General features: G+C 34.7%; 2 protein-coding genes across 2 annotated transcripts in view; one reads left to right on the top strand and one right to left on the bottom strand.

The window, feature by feature from the left end:
• The first annotated feature begins 830 nt into the window (after nt 1-830).
• Nucleotides 831-3,611, top strand: sdhaf2 (succinate dehydrogenase complex assembly factor 2). Its single transcript, XM_016280446.1, has 4 exons — nt 831-1,161; nt 2,649-2,860; nt 2,956-3,065; nt 3,306-3,611. Exons 1-4 carry the CDS (start codon nt 1,135-1,137, stop codon nt 3,431-3,433), a joined length of 477 nt encoding a protein of 158 aa, XP_016135932.1. The 5' UTR covers nt 831-1,134; the 3' UTR covers nt 3,434-3,611.
• Nucleotides 3,612-17,699: 14,088 nt separating this feature from the next.
• The window catches only part of syt7b (synaptotagmin VIIb), a 66,441-nt gene continuing 62,023 nt past the window's right edge, over nt 17,700-22,117 (bottom strand). Inside the window, exons 8-11 of the mRNA XM_016280433.1 lie at nt 21,649-21,916; nt 19,785-19,954; nt 18,292-18,406; nt 17,700-17,905 (exon numbers count right to left, since the gene is read on the bottom strand). Of these exons, the coding sequence (XP_016135919.1) occupies nt 17,700-17,905; nt 18,292-18,406; nt 19,785-19,954; nt 21,649-21,916 (759 nt within the window). The remainder of the gene's footprint in view (nt 17,906-18,291; nt 18,407-19,784; nt 19,955-21,648; nt 21,917-22,117) is intronic.

Here is a 22,117-nt window from a genome sequence, read left to right as displayed (position 1 = left end):
TTGTTATAATTCACCCTCATTATTTTCCAAATTGGTGTACTGTCATTTATTTCTTTAAGTTTGCTGCTCTTTACTGTGTAACAATGGTTCATATTGACACATCTGTCAAGTGTTTGCCATTAAACGTTGATCATTAACCAAAACTATTATTAATCAAAATAAAGCTGAAAACAAAATATATATATATATTAGATGAAAAACATTAAATGAACATTAGAAATACTGCCTTGCCAAAAAGTTTGTTTTATGAAACTGGAAATAAAAACTAAAACTGAAATAAAAATTAAACCAAAATAGTAACAGAAAAAAATGGTAGTAGTGTATTTCATACCAAAAGAAGTGTTGCTGAAAATGTATTTGAACATAAATGTACTCATAGCCTATTTAAGTATGAGTAATACTTGAATCAAAGCATATGTTTTTCTCTATATTTCTACTATTTCGCATGATTGAATTTTCAGTTTTTCTTATATTAGTTTTATTTCATCTCTACTGTGTAATTCCTATGTGTGTCCGTACTTTCTTCTGCACTGGAAGTGTGTGTAAACATACTTGGCAATAAAGCTCTTTCTGACTTAATGTAATTTGGATTTTGAAGAAAAATTAAACTGTAAGGAGTAAAAATATTAGCCTTACGTTTTGGAATGTAATTAAAGTTGATTTATTTTCAGACATTAAATAGGTTTTTGCTTATTAATTATGCGTATAATAAACGTAAAGCAAATGTAATTAATATGGGACAAAATTACTGTTTATAATTAGTAACAGTGTTCCTTTAAAAATTGACATAAAGCTGTGAACTTCCATCTGCTTTCACAAGTGCTCACTGAAATGCAATCCCAAGGAAACAAACAGTAGCTTACAATTGGGTTACCTTTATTAAACACGTGCCAGCCAAGTAGTCAAGGACAAACTCGAAGGTTAAAATATCTGCACCACACAGAAAACAAAGAACTATTCAAAGCAACATTCAAATAATATTCAAATAAGAAAATGGTCTTGACCTTACCGACATGGCCGCGCCGTTTCCCGCTTTAATTATGAAACAGTTGCATAAAATCTCCTTCAAAATAAAACAAATTGTCAGCCAAACACCTGATTAGTCACACATCACTGAAGATACTGCAAGATAACATGTTTTCAGCAACTGTGGCACGAAAGGTACCTTTGTTTGCTTTGCATTCTTATGTGGCGACAGGTTTTTAAAGATCTCATTTGACCTCATGTGTTTGCAGTGAGATCCTCTGTTTGCAGCCCATCATCACACACACTAATTCATATCTAATATACAGCTAATATATAGCATCCAAATAAACGCAGGGGTTTGGAAAAACTGTTTTGTTGGATTTTTATCCTGTTGTCTTATTTTGACAGAGCAAGGTCAGATGAGGGCGTTAAAGCTGCAAACTTTTTTTTGGTTAAAAATTATCCGGAATCAATATTTGAGCAAATACATAACCAGCCAGTGTTCAAAACTATCACCTTACTTTAGCCCGATTCACAACGGTTAGCTTATAATAATGTTTTCTAATTTGAGTGGTATGGGTAGGTTTTCGCGGGAAATTCGAGCATGCTGCCGCGTCATTACGTCACGTCTGTAAACATAAAGAAGTTGTGCCGGCTACTAGCTATATCACATGTGAGGATCCTGCAGGTGGCCAATCGTTTATAGCCTTTTCTCACAGCAGCCAGAATAATTAAATGTATCATTTTGATGGCGGATTGTAATCCAGAAAGGATTATGTGTTTATGAAACACATGTTAATTAAATTAAATTATATTCCAGTTATAAATGTGCTTCTGATTACAGATAGCCTGGGATTACACAGATTTGTATTTTAAAGAAAACCAGTTCGAAGGGAGCATAATTTGCTTTTTGGGTTAAAATAATTTCTGAATATGAAATTCGAAGAGTATGACAATTTGAGATTAGACTGCAGAAATTGAAATCTACACGCTAATACACACTATACTCATAGTCACCAATGCTGATGTTGTTAACATTAATCATTTGAGAATAAAGTATAACAATAATAATAATTTGATGTGAAATGGGCTAACCGATCTTTAGATTTAATCACCATTGGTAGCATGATTTATGGTAATGCTTGTTTCCTCAGTTGGTCAGAACAAACGTGGCAGACCTGTTACTTGTTCAGATGGCAATATACGGTGAAAATTCTTATTTGGGTCATATATTCCAAGACGTAGGCTAGAATCTGTGATTGCGAAGTACAGTAAATATCCACACTGGTGCGGTGACTGACTGCCACACACACACACTCTTCAGAACATTAGATTAATCCGCGCCGGAGCACAACCCACGCAAGCTAGATAATTCCGCAGACAGCTGCAATTCCAGGTTTTCAAACAGAGATGGCGACAAAGAGGCAAAACTTACGGACTGCAGCTTTAACAACACTAACTGTACTCTGAATTCATACATAAGACCAGTTTCACTCTTATTTTATACTAGTTTACATAGATTTTTTTTTTCAGAAGACACTGTCCTGAGCAGGTATGTTTACTTGTTAATGAACATGTAATGTTACAGATTCTTCACCGCCTGAGACCTACTGTTTTGTATGTTTTTTTGTTTTTAAACAAACCAGGGTTATTATAAGTTAACCAAAACTATATTTTCTCAGGTTGTTCTTTCTGTTTGCCGGGCATCACTGCGTCCAGGTGTCACCACAGTGATTTCTCTGGGATACCGTGGTGATGCCCCAGAACCGACCATCATTGAGATCCCACTGCCTCCGTGGCAGGAGAGGACAGGAGAATCCCTGGACATCAAGAGAAAGAGACTACTATACGAGAGCCGCAAGAGAGGCATGCTGGAGAACTGCATCCTTCTGAGGTCAGAAGGTCAAGAAGACGTCTTAGATAAATGCCAGACCGCATAATACTTATTACTATATAATATAGAATTACTCTGACTGTTTTTGTTACCAGCCTTTTTGCTAAGCAGTACCTGAACACAATGAGTGAACCCCAGCTAAAGCAGTACGACAGACTCATCAATGAACCCAGCAATGACTGGGACATCTACTACTGGGCAACAGGTATGAATGAACGGATAAACTAAACAGATAGAAGAGATGAACAATGGTTTACAGCTCTTCTCGGGCATTCAGATGAAATCTAAATCGTGTGTTTGACTTGGATTTTGTCCATTGATGTTTTCTTTGCTGTGATGTGCATTGCTGTGTCATGCACAATAAGACCAGGAATGTGTATATAATAAGTAAATGGGGTCTAATATGAATTTGCACACATTTCTAAACATGTCTTCCTCCCATCAGAGGCTAAGCCAACACCTGATGTGTACCAGAGCGAGGTGATGGACATGCTCAAAGAGTTCGCCAAGAACAAGGACATGGAGCAGCGTCTGGATGCCCCTAATCTGGAATATCTGGACAAGAGCAATTAAAACTCACCCTTCTGTCAGAGACTGTCATAGCAAATCTGAAACTGAACTCACCTCGGACACCAGACCGATTCAAAATCATTTGAAAGGTTCCTGGGATTAAATATTTCTACAGTGACTAACATGTACATTATGTATTGGACAGTTTGCAGGCACACATAAATAAAATGTTCAGCAACTTTTGTCCTCTCACATAAAACACGGATCCTTGGATTCATATGAATAAAAAAATATAATATATTATTTATATAATTTAAGTTGATTTAAAATGTAGTATAATTGCATTAAAATAAAAACAATTATATATAAACTATTTATAAATATTATAATGAATAAAAATATATAAAAACGGCAATTCTGATTTTGAATAAACTCTGTAGAAGTGACTGTGATTTGAAAATACCAGTAAACTTGATGTTCTACTTGATTGTAGTGTTTATGCCTTAACAGGTTTAGAACAACTACAGGAAGAGTATTTTTTGAAAGATTATTTTCCGTTAAATATATTATTTCTGAGAGAGTTTTTTCCACGTGAGATGACATGGAGCAAAGTTTGTGTCAAGTTAATTTGATAAAAGGTTTTGCAGTACTTTGCTTCATGCATTGAAAAGTTCACAGCGTGAATCATGTTATTTTCTTAAGCAGCTCAGTTTACAACAAATTAGGGTATATTCAAAGCTCATGCACAGGGTTGTGCTAATGCACCATTCAGCTCTGATATCGCTGAACAGACTAGACTGATTGCATCTGTTTGGGTTGTTATAAATTAAAATAAATGACATTGATTTGTCCATACACAAGATGTGAGACCCTGAGCCTGGAATTCAAGAATTAAAAGGGCTTTGCACACAAAAGAGACCTGATGAGATCTGAAAGGTGCTAAAGACACCTCAGACAAGAATGTTGTTGTTGCTGGTCAGAAATATGAACCCAAGATGTATCTGGACATTTGGCACACTTAAAAATGTCTGAATGTCACTGCATTTTGTTTTGCATTAATGCAATGACATGCATATCTATATATAACGTGTTTTAGTCTCTACCAGAAGATGGCAGACTTTTCCTTGCTAATAAGATGAATGTAAAGAGATGTGCAGCTTCCTCCCTGTTGAAACGCATCCAAGTATTTTGACTAATGGAGTCTTTGACATCATCCAACACTGCCCTGAATCCTGAGGTACACAGCCATCAAAGGGCATGCGGTTTGATGGCAGTGAGCTTGTAGTCATGACAGTTTTCGCCTTTAAGCGAGCACTGTCCACTTATTTTCCACCATAATTTGCAAATAAATTCTTTAAAAATCCTAAAAATGTGATTTTCTGGATTTTTTTTTTTCTCATTTTGTCTCTCATAGTTGAGGTATACCTATGATGAAAATTACAGGCCTCTCTCATCTTTTTAAGTGGGAGAACTTGCACAATTGGTGGCTGACTAAATACTTTTTTTCCCCACTGTATGTGTCTGTACCTGTGTACCCTGCATTTCTGAAAAAGACTAAACACAGCCGCTCTCACTGCTAAAAAAGCACAGATGCCACTGGGCCGTGCTTTCATTCACATAATGGGTTCCAGAGTGACAATATATCACAATTTCTTCAAAACATGCTTCTTTATTGACATCTATGATTCCATAAAGAAACTCTAACTTCAATGGAACCTTTTCAATGCACAAAATGTTCTTTAGATTTTAAAGCGGTTCTTTTAAAGACCCCCTGTGGTCATTGTTTAATGTTGTTTTACATTTTTTATCTGCTGGTTTTAATTTACTTGAAGACAAACAATGTGCAAATTCATCAGTCGACATTCATGAATCCACGCAATGGAAATGAGGTAAGGGCATTATATTCACGCACCATTTAGTGCACAAGGAAATGATTTTTACAAAAATGTTTAAATATGTCATTTTTGATGAACAGATGAGTTATGGCATCACTGGCTTTTATAGGCAATAATCACCATTGATATTGCTCAAGGGTTAGACATCTAAACAACCCCCTTCCCTTGAACTCATCCAGTTTGTGCTATAGACAAATGTAAATGATACCTTATAATATGACTTCCAGTGCAGTTCTCTAGAAATGTCTGAACAAGGGAGCTAATTGAAACACACCCTATAGCAACCACCTAGCAATATGCTAAACTCCCGCTCTGAACACCTCATGGCAATGTCTTGGCGAACACCCACGGTACCTTAGCACTGACAATACAGGCAAGCAACAGTCACATTCTTTTACAGAAAAGGTAAAAATCCACTGTCTTACTGTTATTTTGAGATAACGTATGCTCTGCACATCACCCTAAAGCCTGGACAACAACACAAAGGGAGGGTAAAATTGTCATATAGCTTTAGAAAAGAATGGCTAGGACTGTTGCCAAGCCATATAGAGCCACAAAAAAGGAAGGGAAAATGGTGGAGGAAGAAGGGAAAAAATATACAAAGAAAAATGAGAGAGAGAGAGTTTCTAAATAGTGCCAAATGTCAAAGGCAAACTGTATACTATCTTCAAAGTTTTGGGGTTGGTAAGGTTTTTTACTGTTTTTGAAAGTCTCTTGTGCTCACCAAGACTGCATTTTTTGAACAAAAATACAGTAAAAATAGTAAAATATTATTATAATTTAAAATAACTCTTTTCTATTTAAATATATTTTAAAATGTAATTTATTCCTGTGATGTAAAGCTGAATTTTCAGCATCATTCCTCCAGTCTTCAGTGTCACATGATTCATCAGAAATCATTCTAATATAATGATTTGCTGATCAAGAAACTTTTCTGATAATGTTGAAAACGGTTGTGCTGCTTAATATTTTTGTGGAAACCATGTCTTTACTGTGACTGCTGATCAATGTAATGCATCCTTGCTGAAAAAATATATTATTTTCCTACAAAAAACGATCTTACTGACATTTTGAATGGACGTGCACTGTACTATACCAGTGGTTCTCGGTTGGGTTTTACACTGGACATCAAGTAGACACAGTACATTGTTTTTTGTATACTTGTAAACAAACAAAAAAATAAACATTTAAACTTATATCACCATAAACTGCATAAATCTAACACTATGCAACATTATTAACATGACATTGGCTGAATTTGAAAACGAACCATTGTAAATGCAGAAAGAATAGCAGAAGTGTGATTTATCAGCAAAAACATCAGTGAGATTCAGTATAACTAAGAACAGCTGCATAGTGCATTCTGCATATGGCTTCATTTTACTCAGTGTCTGTCATCTAGTCAGCTGTTTTTGATTATAAGTATATGGTATAGAGTTTGATTGAATCTTTTTTATATCTTTGACATGCTTTCATTGTGAAAAACATCTGAGACCTTGTTGTCTTATAAAGGACACACTCAAATACACTTTTGCGAGAGGCTGGTAGAGCTGATATGAATACACACACACACACACACACACACACACACACACACACACACACACACACACACAAACTAATAAAAAAAGACCAAAAACACACAACAAAAACTTTAACTAAAATGAGTGAAAACAGATAATAGAAATAGAAAAATTAAAAAAATTTCTAAATATGAACAAAGACTATAATAGTATATCAATGATACTAAAATAATGCTAGGCTGGACTCCGCTTCGTCCACGGTGAAAGCCGATCCGGCAATCCAGAGCGCGAAGTTGAAGTACTTCCTCAGCGACCAGCACGGATCAGCTCCAGGCATGACGAAGCAGATATCGTCCTCTTTTGGAAGACCAAACAAAGTAGTTTCGCTTTCACAACGAAACACACAGCGCCATCACGACATGCAATACTACAGCGAGAATAAACGTTACGCCTTCTTTCTTTGCGTGAGCATTTGGGCGGCGTTATGCAAACCTTCCTACATAGTGAGGTAGATATGTGGGGGCGTGTTAGAACGAGCCGTTTTAGGTAGGCGTGGATGACTCTTAACTTTTATAAAGAATATCTCTTTGGATTTGAGACTTTAGTCTTTGCAGCTTTACAGATCTTCTTTATGCACCAAGAGCTTGTAACACTCCGAAGAGAAAGGAAAAATTGAAATCGCATCATATGACCCCTTTAACTAAAACTAAAAAATATTAAAACTCATTATTGTTATTAGATGGAAAAACAAAAAACTTAGAAATGTTGCCTTTGCAACTAAAATAAAATAAGTTAAAATTGAAGTACTAAAATGACTAAACTAAAACTGAAATAAAATAAATTAAAACTATCAAAATATTACAAAATGACAAAAGCACATAAAATTACTGCAGCTTAAACTAAAATTAAAATCAAAAATCAAAAAAATAAAATGTAAAAGTGAAAGCTAATTCAAAACATTAACAAATACTACAATAGTATGTCAATAATACTGTTCAGAGCACTTTGAAATGTAATAGCATGCCTCTCCTCAAAAAGCCATGATTTGAGGCAATACTTAAAAGTATTCTAATAAAGTTTTCTCAAAAATGAAATTTACCTGTAGGCCATGACTTATTTATTTCCGTTTAATGCAAAAGAAGATATTTTAAAGAACGTCGCCATTCAAACAACATTGGACCTCATTGAGTTGCATTCTAAGGACAAAAAACATTTCTCAAAATATCTACTTTTTGACTGAAGGAAGAAAGTCATACAAGTTTGGAAAACCAAGGGTGAGTAAATTATGACAGAATGCTTATTTTTAGGTGAAATATCAAATACTGAAATCACTAAACCCACAAACGAGCAATACAAACAACGAGCACTGCTAACAACTTCCGATCTTAACAGTGTCTCCAAGGTTTTGGGCAGCCCTCTTCATGGAGCTCTAGACATCAGCTGGTGGGCGTCTACTCAAGACAAGTTAAAAGCAGCTTCTGCACTACATCTTGTGCGCAAACTCTTTCAGTATCCATGGAGAAACCATTATGCAACTGTGTTTTTTGCACCAGTGATTGGCTGCGTCTCCACCTGCCTGTTTCCCTTGATCAGTTCCCAAAACTCTCATTTCTTTTTTACACACACACACACACACACACACACACACACACACACACACACACACACACACACAGACACAGACAGTATATACTCGTGCCCCACCTCTCTCTTCTTGTTTTTTCACACACACACACACACACACACACACACACACACACACACACACACACACACACACACACACACACACACACACACACTTGTGGATTTAAGGGTAATAATGTTGAAAGCATGCGGCAGATTTATGCGTTTGCCTACAGCTTGTTTGGTGTGTGGATCTGCGGTTCGCCCACACATCTCTCTGACATGTTCCTGTCATCCTCCACCGCGGCGAACATGTGCGTGGTCTGTGTTTGAGTCGTGACAGCTGTGTATTTCATCGTTTGCCCTCATCTCTCTCAAAATTACTCCTCTATTTCTCTCTATCCACAAATATGCAAAACTCTTTGCTTGGTTTGCTGGTGTAAATTGCATTAACGTTCCTCTTGTGCTCGCAAAACATGGAACAGAGTCAGAGATGCAAATTTTGTCAATTGCCTCTTCATGCGCAATGCCTAAAATCAAAACGGACAAGACGTTCCTAGTCTTATTGCACGTAATTCATCAGTGCACGTTATTCCAAAGAAAGAAGGAAAATCTTTGGAATAACATGCACTTGATCACCTATTTTCTTTTTGATTGATATCATGAATTGCTCTTACTTTTCAACTCGTTTTCTACAACTTACTTGTCTCCATTCTGTTATGGACACCCAATTTTCATGATCTAAAACTTATAAAATATAAATGGTCTAAAACTTATGAAATATATCAGCTTTGGATGTACAATGGGTTCTTTACATTATCTTCTCATCAACAAAATCATCTGATGTTTTTACTATCTCTATTTCTCCTAGACAAATGAAATTAAATAGAGATCAAATAGAAACATTTGCTCTTGCATCTTAGATATGTCTTCTGAGAAAAAGATCTCAGCATCTGAAACTGTGCACGGATTTGCCAAGATACCAAAGACTGCAATCAAAAGTTAAAGATCTCAATACAAACTCAGTCTTCCAAGAACAAATTGTATGATCTATGATTCATTTTATAGCTCTATACTCTGTTTTTGTCAATGTGCGCTAAATGCCTGACCATTGCACTTCTCGCAGATGACGAGTGTCTTGTAAGGACCACCCAACTGGTCCAATGACGGAATCCAACGGCATGGGCAAAGGTATAATGCGTGCATGTTTTTACTTCTGCAAAGTTCACTTAAATTATCAGAACTTTTAGTCTAGCTCTGTGTTTAATGTGACTCCAATCAGTTTAGAAAGTTTATTGTTTTGTTGCATGGCATCCGTTTTGCCAGAGTTCCTGAATTTTGGCTTCACGAGGAGATCAAAGCGTCTCAAGGTTAAAATTCACAAAATATAGGATGAAACTTGACATCCATCCGCTCATCGATTTCACAACTCATTTTATACCCAGAATTTGACGAATTCCGAAATAAGCAACTGAATATTTACGAAATGTAGGATTGAACTTGATTTTATCCATCCACCTATCAATTTTGCAACCCATTTTACTTATGTAATAATAGTAATTTGACAAATTTCCAAATAAAACAACTAAATATTAATGAAATGTGGGATGGAACTTGATTTTATCCATCCAACTGATTTTGCAACCCATTGTACTGCCATAATTTGACGAATATCCAGACAAGACAACTAAATATTCACAAAACATAGGATGGAATTTGATTTTATCTGCTCACCAGTTGATTTCACAACCAATTTTATAACCATAATTTGAAAACTTAAAAAAAATTAAAAAACGAAATATTCACAATTTGTATGATGGAACTTGATTTAATTCGGCAACCCATTTTATATCTATAATAAAAGGGATCCATAAAATGGAACTTGATTTCATCAGTCCACCCACTGAGTGGATTGTGAAAATGTTAAAGTCACGATGCATGTGGAGAGAAGAGGTGAGTACTCAAGTTGCAGGAAGAATGGTCTTTCTTTTTAAGAATAAAAAAAAAAGAACAAAAACCACACAGGGGGGGGGGTTGGGGTGGGGGGAGACAGGCAGGCAGGCTAGGAACTGCACTACAGGCAGACATAACAGACACGACGTGAAAAACAACAGATCAGCACAGGACTGCAAACACCAGGAGAATAAATAGGGAAACAAATGAGGAGGCTAGCGAGGGAGACACAGGTGGAGCTACTTAAACAATAATGAGGTAACAAGATGGGCAGGATCAGACAATAGACAGGAGAGAGCACATGGCACCAAACAAACACAACTCTATCAACAACATTAGTGGCATAATGCGGACCTTTTTTAAAATGTAGTAATCTTTCAATTTTTATTGTTGCAAAATATGGTAAATAAATGTATACATTTTTTCAAATAATAATAATAATGGTATTAGAAAAATATAGTAAATAAATGAATATTTTAAATAATAAATAATACAAATTATATGAACAAATATTCAATGATTTTTCTTCTTTTTCATAATAATAAGACACAATTATAACCAGTTAAATATTTATGTTATGAGTTTGGTATAAGTTAACTCTGTCAACAACATTTGGGGCATAATGTGGCAAAATCATCCATAAATTATTATTATTATAAAATAAATATAATTTATTATGTTTCTGCTTAATAATACACATTTTTAGTTTAGTATTAATAATAATAATATTAAATAACAATTTCATTAATACTTCAAAACAAATAACTTTTGACACATTAAAGGTTCCATTTTTGAATTTGCCTGTATTTTTTGTTAATAGCACTGGACTTTTTTATTATTAATTAATTCTTTATGAATTAAAATATTAATTATTAAAATCCATAAAGTTGTCTAAATTGTCCTTTTAAAGGTGGGAATACTTTTCTAGGTGGATGAACATCTGGTTATTAAAACAATGTGTATTTTTACATTTATTTTTACAGAAATTTGTAGTTCCATTGTGGAACTGACATTATACCACAAATGCTGTCAACAGACATTAACTTGTATGTAATGCAGAACATTCTTTAAATAGTGCGTTACATGAATTTGGACCAATAAGACTGCACCGTGGGCGGGGCTACTCAACATAATAAAATACAAAGCAAGTGACAGATTAACATTGTCGCTTGACGCTTTATCAAGTCGCACCTCTCACAAATCCAAGCGAGGGTCCTGCTTACAAGTCCAAATAAATCCACACACATTTCCATCCATCCTCTCTGTTTTCACTTCTTTATAACCCACCTTCAACGACTGAGAAACACAGTACACAAAGTTTTTAGGTCTTGCTCTGCACTTTGGTCTGTTTTTTGGCCTTTAAACTCTTGCCTCCCACACTTTCTTTGTGTCTTTGAGGACGTGTCTGTCACAGCGTGTTAGTCGGGGAGAAGACAGGCTGCGAGAAACGTCTGGCAGTGATATTCATGTCTAACGTCGGCTCTGACACTAAGAGCACAGGCATATGGAGGGGAGAAAGTGACGGATGTTTCACTTCCTGAAGCACTGCGTGCGTGTGTGTGTGTGTGTGTGTATGTATGTGTGTTTCAAGTCGAACGAATATGAACCGATGTCCTAACCCTGAAGTTAACCCTTACATTACTGTTGTACATAAATATTGCTTATCTACAGTACATTGCCTTATGATTTCAAGTAAGCAGTTTGCTTCGTCAAAGAAGTTTTGTCGCCTTTTACAATAAGTATAGATATTTCTCCTAATTTAACTGTTGACATGGTAACAATTAGAATTCTTCCCTTTCTATATTTGCCTTTTCTCTGTAACACATTAAGAGGTGACAGAAATTGCGAGCAAACGCAGCATACAAAAATGTTATTGGAAAAGCAAAATGTGATAGTATTGCTATTATATCCTGCAGACCTGCCATTTATAACTCATATTATCCCATACTCAGCGCCAGGCTAATGCTGCCTTCAAGTCATGCCGGAATGATCGTGTTTACCAGATGAACAGCATCGCAATGTTGCAAACAGTGTTGGGGAAAGTTACTTTTAAAAGTAATGCATTACAATATTGCGTTACTCCATAAAAAAAGTAACTAATTACGTTACTTAGTTACTTTTTATGGAAAGTAATGCGTTACGTTACTTTTGAGTTACTTTTTAAATCTGGACAGGGCTTGCTTGTTTGTTTTTAAAATAAAAAAGTTATATTTTTGGCAAATATAAAAGCCTTCTCACGCCAAAAGTGAAATGAATAAGCCTCAGGCTGAAGGGAAAGTACATTTACGTCCGTACAGTAGAATGCAGAAGAAGACATTTCAACACACTTCAGCAATAAAAAAAGACACACAAATGTTCGTCTAGAGTAATTTTAGTTTATTAGTACGGTTGAACTGGATCATCGAAGGTCAGAAGCAAAGACATTGGTTAATAGAAAGGGATTAAATACATAAAGGATATTTGTGATGTTTAACATTTAATTATTGCAGGTTTGCGTCATATTCGGAGTTGCATTATTTTTATTCATTTTGAGGAATACTGAATCTGTGTTTTTTTTTGTGAGTGAGATAAATTAATGCATATTCACATTTATTTTTGAACTACAGTAACATCTGATTTCTCTCAACATGGGGACAGGAGAGCTGTCAATCAATAAATTGGAAAAAAAAAGTAACTTGCGTTACTTATTTGAAAAAGTAACTCAGACATTCTCTTGTAAATGAAAAAGTAATGCGTTACTTTACTAGTTACTTGAAAAAAGTAATCTGATTACGTAACTCGCGTTATTTGTAAAGAGTTACCCCCAACATTGGTCGCAAATTAGCGTGATTATTTTCATTGAGCACAGAATTAGTGAGTTGAGGGCATGTTGATTTAAGAATTATGCCAGAAGCTAATTGCTATCACAATAAGCTCTAATTGTGAATGTTGATGGTATACAATTCAGTTTGTACGTATTTTGTGTACTGTTCATGAAGAATAACCAAAAAGCTTGCTACAAAATAATACTCATTTCACTTTTTTTTGAGCTTACAGGTTTGTGCAACTAAATTACATTTTGCATCATTCGCTAAAGCTGGAACTTTAGAAAAATGTTTGTCAGCTGAACATCTTTGACCTAAATTATGAACTTAAAATACCCCTGAGATTTTAAGATAACACATTCAAATAATCAATAATTGAAAAATATATTCGAATATTCACGGTTTTGTGATGTAGGCTAATGGTCATATGATAAGCAGGTAAACAAATCTCTGTGTGTATATATATATATATTTTTTTTAATTATTTATATATTTTAACTTTACATGTAATTAATTATTAGCTTTTCATTAACTCACAAACCTCACTTTGGGAAACCCTGCTCTAAAGCATCAATTACACACATTTTCATCCAAGTTAACTTGTGCAAACATATTTCAAATATTTTAAAAATAATTGTGAACAAAAAAAAAGGAGCTTTGCTTTTCATTATTTTTGCAATATTCAGATTTTATTATTTATTTATTCAGATGTCACCACTTCTGGCACCAAAAAAATAGTACAACTATTTTCTTACATGTAGTAAAAAGTAATAAACAGCACTTTTTTCTTAAATGTAATACATTTTATGATTTATAAAAATTAATAAAACTTACCCTCTATATGTAGTATATACATATACAGTATAGAGTGCAATAGTGGTGTGCATATTAATAATTGTAATTATTTGTAAAAATTGTTGCACAAAATTAATTAAAATAAATAATAGATACATTTTCTGATGTGAATCTAAGAATTGATTTAGCAAATGTTAGTAATTTCCATCATAGTTTATGCATGTCTTCTTACCAAATAAAAATGTATCCTCCTCAAGTGAGCTTGTATGCTTTTAATACCATTTTCTTACTGTTTTCATTCAAGAATGTAATGTAATGCCCCAAATTTCATTTAAAAATGTGTGGATGTGTGGAAACCCAGGTATTTGTACTTTATTTTGTTGCAAAACCTTAATGGAATTAATTTTATGACTGCTAAAAATCAAACTTCGCAGGAAGACTTGAAGGCAGCATAAGTACGATAAGTAATCAATCGAAAAACCGTGGTGATCCAAATCCTCAACACATACACAAATACAGACAGTGACAAACGCATACAAACACACACACACTTAGCCAAAGACGCGCACACAATCACATGACTTACGTTATATTTTCCTGCTTCAGCTCTTTTTCTTACGGTTCTAAATTGCACGTCTTATTTTGGAGGGCCACTAAGAACTTCTTCAGCCCTTTGGAAATGAAAAGAGATGAAGTGCGTTTTGGCAGCGTTGAACTCACATTGGCAGTGTCATTGCATACTGGTTCAGTGGTTGATGCAATCCTCTGCAAGATGTGTATGTTACACGAGGAATGCTAGTTTATATAAAAGGATTTCTGTGGTTCTGCTTCTATCACAACACAGGCTTCAAACACTCATATCTTATCTCATCTATCTTGTCCATCACGCTTCGCTTTGGAAGAAAAATCAATATAGTACTCTACGCAAGTACACAAATGCTTTGGCCAATGCATTGCAAGCGTGCTGTCCTGATATATATATATATATATACATATGCTGGGTTCTGTAGTGGTAACAAACTTCAAGGGGGCGATAGATTTCAGATGTTTGCGCCAGTAAACCACACAGGAAACTGACCATAGTGCCTCTTGTCGTAACACTGCTAATGCTACGCACAGGGATGGGCAGTATTTTAATTAAATGTATTTAAAATACATATTTAATTACTTTTGAGCATTTTGTAATTTGTGTTTAGATGGACAAAAAAATCTGATGTAATTTGTAATTAAATACTTTGAGAGACAGTATTTTGTATTTGAAATACATAAAATACTTAATCAAGTAGGCCATTTTATTCTCTGATAATACAATATCTTTCTTCACCTGTGTTAATCGTGCTGCCAACTATCACAGTCACTAGCCTATCACAGTATGCGTCATATGAATCATATGACTTGTTGGATCCATAGGCGGAGTCTTAAAATGATAGTTCACCCAAAAATGAAAATTATGTTGTTAATTAATCAACCTTGTTTTGTTCCACTCCCGTAAGACCGGCCATACACGGTGCAATTTCAGCAATGTTTCTGTTAAATACCAACTCTCACTGTATGAGCTAATTGCATGCAATGTCAAGCCAAAGCTCAGGAATTATGTGCTCACACAATACGGTCCATTCGTTGAGATGCAATTTGATTGCTCACTCTATACGTGCAAAATAAACATGTGGGATCCCCCGAACCCAGAACTGTGTAACCTCCATCACGTCTGTCCAAGTTGCCATCCGATTGCCGGTCGGAAGAGGCTAATCACTTCTCATTTCCCCTTGTACACTGCACATCGAAAGACGCACGACAAAGCTGAAATTCAGCCCGACTCAAAAAAAGAGTCACACGAGTCAGAATTAGGCTCAAAATCGGACGAAATGTGAATCTTATCTATTCACGAGCAGCTTGTAACACTCCAAAGAGAAAGGAAAACTTGAAATCACATCATATGACCCCCTTTAATGATGTCTTTCCTATCGTTCTGGGCTTTGAATGTGCAAGTTGAGTTGCTGCCTATGGAGGGACAGAAAGCTCTCAGATTTCATCAAAAAGCACTTCTCTTTCTCTTATGTGTGTATCTAACTCCAGCATAACTAAATGTAATGGCACTGTCTCTTGCACTTCAAATGATTGTTGGTATTTTTGTATTTTCAAATTACTTGTATTTTAATTAAAGACATTTCTCACACCAGTATTTTGTATTTGAATTAAATACATTTGATGAGCAAGTATTTGTAATTTGTAACAAAATACTTTTTGATGTATCTGCGCCCATCTCTGGCTATGCGTTCTTGCATTGTGTTACTGAGGTCCTGTTTACACTTGGTATTAAGATGCATTTTTGTTGACCCAATCACAATTGGATGATGCTAAACACAGTTGTAAATGGGGTCGACAACATTTCGAGCTTGTTCACTTTCAATAACACAACTAGATGAGAGAAAACAAAGCACACCGATTCACTGGTGCATTCATTTCATTTTCACGTTAGATGTTCATCGTTTTCAACTTGCAAAGCAAAACCTCGGAAGAACAATTTATCATTCATCGACAGAGAAAATGCAAAGTGATGAGATACAATCACGGCCGGTTAAAAACCTTTTGATGTTATGGGTTCAGTATATAGCAAATACATTTAATTTAAATAATATTAATATGAATATTAATAATAAATCACAGTTACATTACACAATCATAACCAGTCAGAAAATATTTGGTGTTTAAAGTTTTGGATTTTAGTATAAGTTAACTTTCAACAACACTTGGGGAATGGAATAATGTGGCAAAATCATCTTTAAATAAATGCATTCAATCGGATTGCTTTCGTCATGAATATTATAGTTTTTAATTAATATTTTGAGTTAGTTTTTACTTTTATATTTTTTGTTTTCATTTTAGTTCATTTTCATCATGTTTTATATATGTATATACAGTATATATATTAACCATGTGATATTTCAGTTTTTCTTTTTTAATAAATCTGCAAAAATGTCAACAATTCTGTGTTTTTCTGTCAATATGGGGTGCTGTGTGTACAATGAGGAAAAAAATTAACTTAAATGATTTTAGCAAATGGCTGCAATATAACAAAGAGTGAAAAATGTAAGGGGGTCTGAATACTTTCCGTACCCACTGTATATATTATTTAATTTTTATTTAAGTAACTAAAATGTTTTTATGGTTTTAGTTTTCATTTCAATTTTAGTTTGCTAACTATAATAACGCTGGTGTAGACACTCATGTGGTCGAATGAAATCAATTCAAACTTCAAACGTTATATTGTGCTAAAACACACTGATTACGATCAAAATCTGTTACCATTCATATCCTTTCCATTCGCTTCCTTTCCCGCTCGCTTGTAAGTAGTGTAACGGCTTCTTTCATTCAATCGTATTCGTGTGCCATTCTCGGCGTTTCTGCGAAAGTAATATAGCGTGTGACGAAATAAAAAGGAAGGGTCTTGACAAAATCTGAACACAAGTTATCATGGGAAATGCATTTAAATGCAGGAGTAAACTGTAATGCATCTCGACTGACCACTTGTGATTGGATCACTGAAAACGCATATTAATACTAGGTGGAACAAGGCATGAAGCATTTAACCAACAACGCATTTAAATCAAGCTAACATGACACACACACACACACACACACACACACACACACACACACAGACCCCAAACTTTTGAACGCTAGTTTATATTGTTGCAAAAGATTTCTAATATTCCACAAATTCTTTGTGACATCACACCTTGCCTATGACATCATTGCGACTCAGTCTGTCCTTATCCATGACTGTGATGATGATGGTGGTCTCTCTGAGGACGTGAGTGGGGACATCAAAGGGGAAGGACTCATTAAAGACAGGGTTCAAACACCTCTTCATCACCACCGTCTTCTTCTTCTCTACTCGTTTATCTTTGTTCATCAGCCACACTTTGACGTAGGGGTCTGAAACGCACACAAACAGGGAACGGTCCACAGTGAGTCACGTCCAGGGAAACAGAATTCCTGCAATGAATTCTAAATGACACTGGAGATGATTACTACGCAGATGGCACCTTGACAAGGACATTTTCACAGAAATCCCATAAGCACTCAGAATATAACCATATTACATTTGCATTTATTCATTTAGCAGATGCTTTGTGAAATAACTTACAGTACATTTAAGGTAAACACATATACAGTGTGTCCTGTGGGTATCAAACCCATGATGGTGTGCTACTGCCATCCTACCAGATGAGCTTCAGGAATATGACTATAACATATGATATAACATATGTAATAGTTAAAAACGGATTCATCTGTGAGGTTTTATGGGTGTATGTTGATACCGGACGTTCCCCCGATGTCCATGGCTTTGAGATTGCGTGCCTTGATGATGCTCACAGTGATGGTGTTGGCAGTGGGATTGTAACACAGAGTCACGAGCAGGTCTCCTCGACTCCCCTGAAGATAAGAACACAGTAAGGTCAGTACTGGACCGGTTCATTGAGTTCAAACCTCACTGTCGCTGGTTCGTATGAGGTCACAGCTTTTTTTCTATGAGAAAAAAACCTGGCAACTTTTTCAACTAGTCAGTGGTTGACCTTTATAGGATTTTCAGTGTTTGATGCTGATATTTTGTTGAAATGAATATTTCTATTATTATTTAATTTTAATAGAAAAAAATGAAATATTTGATTCAGCTTTACATTGTTGTGTACACTACATGGTGTACTTCCATTATTTATTTACTTGCATTTTTTTATTTTAATATTAATATAATTGTATTGCAATATAAATTCTGGTTCTGTTTTTATGGTTTCCCCCACTCATTACATTATTATGTTTTTTAACAATGTATTTTGTGTTTGATAATTAATAATTAATTTCTCTGATTTATTATTTCTGCTACGATCTCTTTTTGTCTCCACATGTTAAAAGAAGTCAAGAAAAAAATGCACATAAACACACACACACACACACACACACACACACTTACTCACTCACTCACTCACTCACACTCACACACTGACTCACTCACTCACACACAAAAAAAATGCACATAAACACACACACACACACACACACACACACAGTATGTGTTAGATAAAAATATACAATAAAAATAAATATTATAGTTATTAATAAATGTATATTATATACACATATAATTTAATGATAGCAAATCAGACACACAACAGCTTAATTTATATTTTTTAATTATTTTTTATATGAATAACGTTTTTATTATTTAATTTTTTTATTTTCTTGTTTACATTAAAATGAGTACATTATATTATATGCAGTACTAATGTTTATTATGTGTGTTTATATATAATACAAATTATAAATACTATTATTAAATATATATTTTATATACAACCAGTTAATGGCAAATAAGACACAAAAATATTACACTTGAAAAATGTGCACTGTGACATTTAACCAAGTATTCACAGTAACCTACCTTAAAATTTGTCTTAAACTTAAAAATATCAGCCAAATAATATATATATATCTGAACCATATATTTTCTGTTACTAAAATTGTCTGTAACAAAATTCTTCCATTCCTTCCACAATCATCATACACGCAGTTCTGATCACCTCATATTAACTGAGTGACTTCATGTAATATTTGTACTTTTAACAATTAATTTGTCACATCACAGGACCATTTCAATGAACTACAAAGTTTTAGTCCAAACCCTACAGCTTCAAACTAAGCGCAGCACCGGCGATGGACTTTCACGCTGAAATCAATGAACACCTGGGAGATCTTTTGGACACCTCACCTACCCTACCTGGAGAACTTACTAGCAGAAACACACAGATCTACTCACACTGCCGTCACTGCAGGGTTTCAGCTCTTTCCAGAAGGTCTGCATGTGGGCCAGATCGATCTTGTTCAGGGGGATGGACACCTCTCCTATAGGGTCATTCCTGCTAAAACGGTCATAATCTAGCACTTGCAGGTACAGTGTGCGCTGCACCACCTTCTCAAACGGGAACCCTGGGAGAGAGAGAGAGATGAGAATGGATAATTTTAGCTCACTGAATTTATTTACAGCTCAATATGGGGTACAAAAATACTTTGGACCGGCCCCCTTCATTGACCATTTGATGCATATTGCATACAAAATTGCATACTTTTGTTTCTGCTGGGAAATGTTTCCTGTTTAGAAGGTGCTGTGTTGATATGAGTGCTTGTGAGGAAGAACTAAAATACAATTGATGATTTATTTTATTTACACACACACACACACACACACACACAAACATGTCTGGTCAGCTATCCTTGTGGGGACTCTCCATAGGCGTAATGGTTTTTATACTGTACAACCATATATTCTATTGCACTACACCAACCCTACCCCTAAACCTACCCCTCACAGGAAACTTTGTGCATTTTTAGATTTTCAAAAAACTTCATTTAGTTTGATTTATTAGCTTGTTTACCCGTGGGGACCTCAATTTAGGTCCCCACCGTGACACGAGTCTGTGTGTATTCAGGTTTAAGTCCCCACCAGAATAGAAAACAGGTACACACACACACGTTACACAACACATTTGTTGCTTTAAATCTTTCAAAGATCTTGAGAGTTTAGTTGGAAACACTTAGTAGCAGTAACAATGTCTGATACAAATGGAGGTAATCATAGCAAACCAGATGGACGAAGAAGAGAAAAGGGACAACATCCTACAAAATGGAAATGAAGTGTGAAATGGCAAATGTTGGGTTAATTTGATGTAAAAACCACATGCTTTTGACCTGACAGTTCACAATGAAGTAAAAAAAAAAAAAAAAAAAAAAAAAAAAAAAAAAAAATTTCAAATAAAAATACAAATTCTACAGTTCAAAAGTATGATTAATATTGTAAAAAAAAAAAAAAAAAAAAAAAAAAAAAAAAAAAAAAAAAATCTACATATCTAATCTAATTACTACAGTTCAAAAGTATGATTAATATTGTAATACTTTTTAAAATAATTAATATTTAATATTTTTACTGAGCAAAGATGCAGTCATAAATTGATCAAAAGTGACAGTAAAGACATTTATAATGTTACAAAAAATAAATGCTGTTCTTTTGAACTTTATTTATTTATTCAAAAATCCAGAACAGAAATGTGTCACAGTTTCCACAAAAATATGAAGCAGCACAACTTTTTTCAACATTGACAATAATAATAAATGTTACTTGAGTAGCAAATCATTATATTCGAATGGTTTCTGAAGGACCGTGTGAAACTGAAGACTGGAGTAATGATGCTGAAATCTAGCTTTGATTGACAGGAATAAATTACATTTTAAAATATATTCAAATATAAAATAGTTAAAAATGTAATAATATTTCACAATATTACGGTTTTACTGTATTTTGATCAAATAAATGCAGCCTTTATAAGAGGCTTCTTTAAAAAACATCCAAACATTTGAACAGTAGTGTATGAAAGTGAGTTAAATCATAATTGAAAATGTCACATATATATACATATATATATATATATATATATATATATATACACACACACATACATGCACACACACACACACACACACACACACACACACAGACTTGGCCATGTGTATTTAGCTTTTATGCCAAGTCAGAAGTCTGGTTACATGAGGAATACCACCTTTAAACTACACAAAACTAGGAACTCTAAACCCATAATAATGTAGTTGAGATATCAAAACATACTGACCTTCAAACAGGAATGTCTCGTTCCAGTGAGGGTTGAGGTTCTTTCTTTTGACCTTGGTCTCAAGTTTGTGCTTCTTGTCTGGCAGAAGGTAGAGTTTGACGAATGGATCTGAAGTGCCGGAGAAGTCTTTCGCAGGTAGATCCTGACCCTTCAGGATTTTTACGGTCAGTGTGGAGTCCTGAAAACTGTATCCCACACTGAACTGGATGCGTCCCAGCTTCTCGCACACGGGTCCTTCATGTTCCTCTTCCTCAGAGCCTGGGGACAACTTACAAACCAAAGTGGACAAGATTGTCATTAAACAGCTTAATCGTTTCACATTAAATCATTAATAACAAAACCACATTACAGTGTTTCCTGCAGCATAACAGAATCTATAGCAGTGTGGCTAAATAAATTATTTTTATCCTATCTGAATTAAATGTGATGAGATATAAGATAAAATACAGTAAAACAAAATGGACACCAC

Source organism: Sinocyclocheilus grahami, unplaced genomic scaffold (assembly GCF_001515645.1).
Source record: "Sinocyclocheilus grahami isolate Dianchi unplaced genomic scaffold, SAMN03320097.WGS_v1.1 scaffold140.1, whole genome shotgun sequence".
NCBI lineage: Eukaryota > Metazoa > Chordata > Actinopteri > Cypriniformes > Cyprinidae > Sinocyclocheilus > Sinocyclocheilus grahami.
This window is presented reverse-complemented; position numbering and strand designations above follow the sequence as displayed.